At 36.3% G+C, this 8,498-nt stretch overlaps 1 protein-coding gene and 1 pseudogene across 1 annotated transcript; one reads left to right on the top strand and one right to left on the bottom strand.

Moving 5' to 3' along the window:
• Nucleotides 1-231: 231 nt before the first annotated feature.
• Nucleotides 232-3,251, top strand: LOC114715498 (1-aminocyclopropane-1-carboxylate oxidase 4-like). Its single transcript, XM_028900366.1, has 3 exons — nt 232-1,000; nt 1,844-2,207; nt 2,870-3,251. Exons 1-3 carry the CDS (start codon nt 453-455, stop codon nt 3,092-3,094), a joined length of 1,137 nt encoding a protein of 378 aa, XP_028756199.1. The 5' UTR covers nt 232-452; the 3' UTR covers nt 3,095-3,251.
• Nucleotides 3,252-4,226: 975 nt separating this feature from the next.
• Nucleotides 4,227-8,477, bottom strand: LOC114715491 (casein kinase 1-like protein HD16; annotated as a pseudogene).
• Between the last annotated feature and the right edge of the window lie 21 nt (nt 8,478-8,498).

Genomic DNA, 8,498 nt, shown 5'->3' with positions numbered 1-8,498 from the left:
TAACATGCTGCTGAACTGCTATAAATCCATACACTGTACTGCGTTTGTGGAATGTTTTTGTTTAAAGTAAACAAATCTAAGACCCCATTGCTTTATCAAAAGGTGACAGTGGCACTTGGCTGCTTCCATGTGGCTGAGCCCAAAGTTTGGCCCTCTCTCTGATCATGACCACGATCATGGCCTTCACCTTCACTTACATACCATGGTTGTAAAGGAGCAAAACCAGAGAAAGCAACTGTGGAAGAAAAAGCAAACGACGTCGTCATCTTTCGCACCTTGTCTAGGATTCCCTCGACACCCTATCATTTCATCTTCTTCTTCTTCTTCCTTTTTCCCTCTTTTTTAACAAACCCACCACCTTCCTTTTCGTCTTCACAAATTATTACTCACTTGCTTCGTAAGAATCCAAGCGAAGTTTGTTTCGCTTCACTCCTTCGTCTTTTGTTTCTTCCATGGCCGTAACACCACAATCCATCCCCGACATCCCCATCGATTTTCGCGCTCCTCCGCCCTCTCCCATTGCCTCCGGCCGACGTTCCTCCTTCGCCAACGACGATGTGCTCACCGAGTTTCTGGAAACTTCGCTGCGTGTACCTGACCTTATCTTGCCGGACAAGATCTTCCCCAAACAAAAGTGCCTCGAAACGCCTCCCAAGGTTGATTTTAGATCGCTGTGTTCCGATCATGAGGACTACGTTGCGTCATCGTCCGACGTTGTTTCCGATTCCATGGCGAGAATCGGATGCTTCCAGCTGGTGAATCACGGAGTCCCGCGCGAACTGATGGCCTCATCGAGGGAGGTTGCCCAGGCAATTTTTCAGGTCCCGCCGGAGAAGCGAGCGACGGTGACGAGATCGCCACCGGAGAAGCCATGGGGTTTCGAGGAGTATCATTCGGAGGAGGACGGAAGTGAGTTGAGCGAGGAGTTCGTGTGGTGCAGAGATCATGACCTGAAGTTGAAAATGGAGGGAATTTCTCCAGTTGGGTATTCAAAATTCAGGTAACACCACATTACTATATCGTTAATGCACAAACTTCACCAAAAATAATAATCAATCGATCCCATCCTCCAAATCTCGTTCAACAAAGAAAAACAGAATTATAGCGTGAGATTATCTCTAAATAAATACTAAAATTAGATCATTTACCATACATGACGAACTAACCAGAGGGTTCCTTACAGACATGATATCCAATATTGTTTAGAAAGAGATTCTTTTTTTGTAATTTTATGTCTTAAAACAAATAAATGAGTTTCAACTAATAATTCCACAGTTATTTAACATTTTTTATTGAATACAATATAGTATTCTCTCATCTAACAGGTCCTATACTAATTAATACAATATATATATGTGTGTGTATATATCTTAGTCTTTTAAGTATTATGTGCTCCCCCCATGAAATATATTTCTCTAAAATTATTCATGTAATTGGATTCTATAGTTGAGGTGCTATCCCTGAAAATGGAACTGTTGCAGCAAAAATCTTCTAGCGTAGGTGGTTTACAGCGGAGAAAGTGAAAAAGGAACACAACATTGTAATAAGCTTATGTGACACGCAAAGCAAGGTAGAGAAAAAGCAAAGCAAAGGCAAAGCAATAGTGAAATATACGTAGTAAAGATGGGGCACAATGATTTTAGATGCCTGCAGATAAGCTGCAATTACACCTTTGTTCCAAATCACTTTACACTCTGCTTCCCTACTGTTGAAAAGCACATGTCATCATGAAACTTCTCTTCCATACATGTCAATTATGTCCCAAAACAGTGACAATGCACGCTTGGAAATGTAATGATGGCTTGATGAATCTCTCTCTCTCTCTCTCTGCTTTTACCTGCAGCAAGGAGATGGAAGCTCTCATGTCAAGCATAGAGAAGGTGGCCGAGAAAATTCTACCAGTGATGTTGAAGAATTTTCCTGGAAAATTGTTGGCTCCATCAGGGGGCAGTGATCATCAGGGGCATGAATTTGGGACGCTTTGTTGTGTTTACAAGCATAGTCAGGACAGTATGGCAGATGGATGGGCAAACTCATTGAAATATGATGTGATCAGAATGCTGATAAGAGGAAGCGATTACTCTCACGCCTTATGTTTGCATGTTTGTGATGGCTGTTCTGAGTTTCATGTTTACTCCAAGAAAGGTTGGCTCTCTTTCTGCCCAGAACAAGGTGCACTCATAATCACTGCTGGAGACCAAATTCAGGTTCATGTTCAATTCTTCCCTGTTCTCTCACACTCTACTTTTTTTTTCCCCCAGAAAAATGATTCTACAAAAAAAAAATCAAAAAGTCTCATAACAAAACCTTTAGGTTTCGTGGCATAAAATGTATCTTTTGTCGCATCAGTTTAGAATTCGATCCCCACTGCTCTTAACTTCTTGGGCGCGACCCTTCTTGTCCAAAATTTCAAATTTGAAAAAGTTCGGGTTTTGAAATAACAAAAACTCCATACTACTTACTATTAGGATTTTTTTAATGCATTTATTTCTTGACATCTCATAAGTGATTTTTCTTTTTTCTTTTTTCTTTTATTTGCTTCATGGATTTCAATATATTATTCTCTAAAGTAATGGAATAAATTGGGATGGAATCAAACATTGGAGTATCTCCTTGATTGGCGAGAAAAAGAAGTAAAGGAGCTTGTCCTTGTGCATATAATTAGATTTCATCTTTTATTTAAAATACAAACAAGATCAGGCTTTAAGCTGCTTTTATGTCATTGGTTATTTTAATATATAATGACAGCTAACTGGGGTCGCCTAATGTGATTAGTAAACACAAAGTGACCCCAGAAAATGGTGAGAAATCAAGAGGATCTATCTCTTAATTAAACAAGTTTATGTGCTTAAATATATTGTAATAACAGGTAGCGAGTGGTGGGCTGTGCAAGCAGGTGATCGGAAGGCCAATCTTGAAAGGAGAGAAAGATGATGATGGCATTTCAATGGCATTTCTCTATTCTCCTCCAAACGACACAACCACTTCTGAAACCAAAAAGGAAGCAACTATCTCCCTTGGCCAGCAAGCCTTGTTGGCTATGATCCTCATCCTTGTTTACCAATTCTTGATTTTTGTGTACAAAAAATTTTGATCATAATCTTGTTTTGGAGGATTGTTTGTGCACAGTTCCATACAAATTACACAAGCATTGGACAGGTGGTGGTTTTCCTTCTATGTGCCTGTTTGGATTACCTGTACAGAATTGATTTTGTGAGATAAATATATAAGGCGAATCTTATTTCTCAAAACACAAGTATTTTTTTTTTAATATGTGTTCAGAAATTTAAATTAGTCTGTATTAGGTAGTGGCTATGTAGATAAAACCATCTGTGATCGGTTCGATACTAAATACAGAAATACATAAACGGTGACCTCTTTGTAATTAAAAATGGGAGTCATAATACTATTATAATAATAGTTAAATAAAATCAATGAATAATATTCCACCTTCTGTGAGAGTAAATTTTTTTTTTTCCTAAACACGTATTTTTTTACTAAAAGTAATAGTATTTAAGGTATTATCAATCACTAAATATAAACAACTCTCTACTAAGAATTTAAATTTTAGTTTTCCAAATAACTAAATCTTCTTAAATTATATATTCCTCTAATCCTAAATATAAGACTTTTATACATAATGATATAAAGCTCTTATATTCAAAACGGGAGGAATAATTTTTTTTTTTTGGGGCAGTGGAAGAGGCTTGAAGCCCCACATGGCTACCCATGCGCATCAACTTCTGTTTTGTTAGTCGTCGTATAACTTTGACGAAAGCCATTACTCGCAATTTTGACTTTGGTCGGGGGCGGAGCCAGCGCCTCGACAACTGGGGGGATAAAATTATAAAAACAATTTCATATAAACATGATTTTAATATCTTACAATAAATATATAGATCTAAGTTTATTTTTAAAATTTTAATGTTTTGAAAAAGAAGCAAATTTACTAAATTATACAACATTTTTTAAATTTAAAATTTTTTATAGTGGATTAATATAGTTAGCATATTAATTTTAAGAAAAATATAAGGAAGACCTAAAAAGTTTACCTTTTTAATAGTTTTTATATTGCATTACATATTATTAATTTGAGTCAGATAAAAGGACAAATCTTCGAACTTGATAAATTATAAATCAGTATGCATTAACCTAAACCCTAAAAATTATACTGCCTCCAGTCCGAATTATAATTGGGACCGGAAGTAGTATAATAAAATTCCTTTCCAAAAGCGACTTCACGTTTAGGCTACGTTTGTTTGGATGGAGAGAAAAGTGAGAGGAAAATAGGAGGAAATATTAGGAAGGAAAACTAACAAAATCCAAGTATTCCTTCTTTCCTATTTTTCCTCTAATCCAAACATGTAAGGTTGGTCATCGAGAGACAGTTCGCCCATAGCAAACTGATGAAATATAAAGGTTGCTTGCCCATTTGTCCTGCAAAACCCATTCACACACACACATGCCTTAAAAGGCTAGAAGCAAAAGATTGAGCACAAACTGGGGAATAACAATAACAAAAGTCCCACCTTCACATGCATGGTAGGAAAAAGGGCAGTCCTCAAGGTTTCCTGTGTTTCATCTGCATGCTTCCTCCATGGCTTACTGAGCACAAAAGCAGCCTGGTCAGAAGTTGCAGCGGCTGCTGTTATGCGGTATCCGTGATCCCATCGCCTGCGAATCCCTTCACCGGGATAACGAAAATCCAGTTCAACCACCTGAAAATTAGTAGAAATAAATGATTGGTTATTGTTGCAACCAAGCTTTAACCAGTAGATAAAGGTCCAGAATGATCAAAGCATTGCCTGGTGGCGAAATCCTGTACCGCGTGACATAACCACAGCCCATCTGACCCCTGAGGTAGCCATTGCAGTAACATGGAAGCCTTCCCCCCACTTTGTCTTAATCCACTTGAAAGGAAATGAATTGCTAACTTTGAAAGATTGTAGTATATATGGTGCGCCTAGAATACAGAAACCATGGCAGCTGAAACCGGTTTAGTAATTCTTAATATAAGAGCTAAATAATTAATTTGGAGAGCTTAAAAAAATTAGTAAATTGGTTATTTATAACAAATGTGTGTAAATTTTCCTAAATTACCCTCTTATCAAACTACCCCGTCAGAACCTCTTGCAACTAATAGGAATATTTTGAAGGAAAAAAATTATAAATCCTCCAAATAAAGTAGATTGAGATCTTATATTTAGGATCAAATCCAACCGCCCAATTAGCTATTCACTAAGAACTAGAGGTAATATTTGCTAAAGTACAAGAGCATAATACTAGAGTATCCACCAGAAAACAAAACAAAACAGAGTAACTAACCTTTAGACATGACTACTATTGAGCTCCCGTTCTTGGCTCCAGCAACTGCACTGATTAAGTAATTTTTTTCCCACTGTTCCATTATCCATTCCTCCAACCGTAAAAGAAAAGCAAAATACTGATTACTACTAATTAATAAGCTCACAGGGATGGTTCAGCAGTTCATGTTTCAAAAACATATGAACACTTGACAAAAGAAATTTACCAGTCACGAGTCATGCCCTAAATATTAAAAGTTCAGACAGCAGACTTGATTATTACCTTATCAAGAAAGTAAGGAGAGAGTTCATAAACTTGTTTTTTGAACCAGTGCCTGTATCCATGATTATTGCCCAGGTTCGAACATGAAGCCACACTACTTATATATAAGCCATCCTCATTTCCCTTTCCGATAAGCTGGGAAATTCTTGCATCTGACACGTTGTAGTGATATCTGCAATGCAAATACAAGCACTCTTCAGGCACAAACAATTCATTATATTACATAATTTAAATAAGAATTAATGCCATCTTTATTTGAATTTTGAATTCCTCATTTTAGTTCACTTAAAGATTTGCAGTCCATGAAACAGTGTTACTGATCTCTGAAACAAGGTTTCAAGGACTAAAACCACTAGTTTCAAATTTTAGGAACCAAAAGCATAGCCTCGCAGAACAAAGTTCACATGGCATCAAACCAGTAAAGCAATAATTCATGCAGACTAAATATATATAAATAAATGCAGCATGTCTCTCAACTGTATCAATTAATAAGTGCCACAATACCAGAAAGTAGTACATACGTATCATGGCTTAAGGCTTACAGGCATATATACCTCTGTTTCATTGGTCTGCGAGCATCATATATACTTATCCATTGTGTTGCTGGTAGACCCATTCGCAACTTCTTTTTTGGTTGTTCATCGTTCCCTTCTTCCGTGGCCAACTGACCTCTCTTATGACCAATAATGAGCTTCACAAAGAGTAATGATAGCTTAGAATTCAATGTTGACCTCATAAAATTCAAACTCGCAATAGTGTGAAGGATCATCCAGTACCTTTTGTGCACCTTCTGTATTGATGGGTCTGATATCTGGATTTATTGGACCAACAATCCCATCAAACAGAGAATATATTTTGCGTAGTCAGGATCTTCGTCAAACTTCAGATTTACTACATGTTCAAGAAAAAGCCTAAAAGGCTGGGGGAAGAAGCCACATAAGAACTCTGGAGTAGTTTCCATCTTCTTCTTGCAAACCAAAAAATGTTTGTTTTCTCCCTGGGAAAACATGTTAAACACTAATGCTCTGAAAGGAGGCATGAGATCAGAACCAAAAAAAGAAAAGAAAAAAAAAACTAATTTAAAGATGTCCAACCTGCTCCCTGTATCCCTGCCAAGGAAGACGACCTCGAAGAAGGAAAATCAACGTATAAGCAAGGGATTCCAGATCATCCCTCCTGCTAGGAGTTCTCCCTAAATGTGCATGCACACACTTGCATAGCGGGCTGTGCCCCTAACAAATGCAATATCATGAGCCAAGAAGCAATAAGTTAATATGAATATAGAAAAATCAAGTTACGTCAAATTTTCTATATGATTCAAGTTCAATCAATTAAACCTAAATTCATATGGCCTTGGTCATACTCCAGATGTGAACCTGTTAATTCATCCCACCATCTAGATGCTGTAGGCCAAAAACATTGAGTATTAAATGCTGCATTAAGATGGGAAAGTGAAAAAAAAAAAAAAAAACTGGTTGACAGATAACACTTGAAAAAAAAACTAATCCAAGATCAGCAAGAAACAATCTCTTCTCATCCGGGGTCCCTGGAGAACCAAGCAGAAAATTTTCAGGCTTCACATCACCATGCACATACCTGCATCATTTAAGTAGATATTGATCCATCAAAAGGCTGCAAGAATAGGAAATACTGCATTGGTTTTTAAATAGAAGGGAATTACCCTCGAGAGTGCATCTTCTCAAGTATGGATATTGCTTCAATGGCAATGCATGCAACCGTTTGAATGGACATTCTGGAATTCACAACAAATAAACTTAGCAATTGAAAAAAAAAAAGGTTGGTGCAGAGCATTTACCCCCTGTTTGGATGGAGAGAATCAGAGAAAACTAAAAAAGAAAATAAGAGAAATGAGTTTTCCATATTTAGATGAGAGAAGAAAGTGAAAGAGAAAATGGGATGTGATACCCACATCATCTCTCAATTTTCTCCCCATATCACTCTCTTCGAAACCAGTTTTAATACTCATCATTTTGACAAGTGTTGTAAGCTCATCAAATCTGGACCATTTATATTCGATTTGAACAATTCATATTTAAAATCTCTAATTAATTATTTTTAGATAAAAAAACTATTTTTTAAAAGAATGATAGTTAAGAGATTATCTTTATTTTAAATTCTATACATACTAAAATAATAATTTTAAATAAATAAAAATAAAAAAGAAATAAAATATAAACCATCCAAATAAGATATGAATGATCTAGATCTGATGAGTTTAAAATGCTATCAAAGTGATGATCATCGAAACTGGTTCCCACTCTCTCCTCTATCAATCAAAACTTAATACATAATTAATTGAATGGAAATTTTCCAATACGCTGCGTCAAACTTATCCACAGGAAAGATATATGCGATTTTAAAATAAGATTTGGTTAGTTATCCCCCAAGGAAAATATATCTGGGTTAGTGAAAAATAACATTTTTATTAAAATATTTGGTTTTAAAATTAATAAAATGAAAAAATATTTTTATCATATAATTTGATTTTAAATTATTTGTTGATGTTAATGTTAATATGATCTTTTCATTTTCTTTCTTCTCAACTTTTCTTTCCATCCAACCAGAGAGTCGGTGTATATATATGCCGGCTAATATTTCAACAAACTCACATATGAGACTTCTTCCACATCATACAAGCTAGGTCCCAGCATATCCATAACCTATAAGCACACAGATCTTAAGTCAAACAGGCACTCTTGGAACAAGGTGAAAGGTGAAACTAGATAGAAGAAAACCAAATTAGCCATCCGAAAACTTAGAACCAACTAATGAAGAAGATGACCAAGTCACATACCATGATATAATAGCCACCTTGCTCACCCTTGTAGTGTACTCTTGGCACACCCATGGCTGCCACCTACGGTGCTGGAAAAATTCCAAAGGATTCTCAT

Source organism: Neltuma alba, unplaced genomic scaffold (assembly GCF_004799145.2).
Source record: "Neltuma alba isolate B1F8T4 unplaced genomic scaffold, ASM479914v2 tig00011593_pilon, whole genome shotgun sequence".
In the NCBI taxonomy this organism is placed as follows: Eukaryota; Viridiplantae; Streptophyta; class Magnoliopsida; order Fabales; family Fabaceae; genus Neltuma; species Neltuma alba.
Note: the sequence above shows the minus strand (reverse complement) of the source record. Positions and strands in the feature narration are given on the sequence as shown.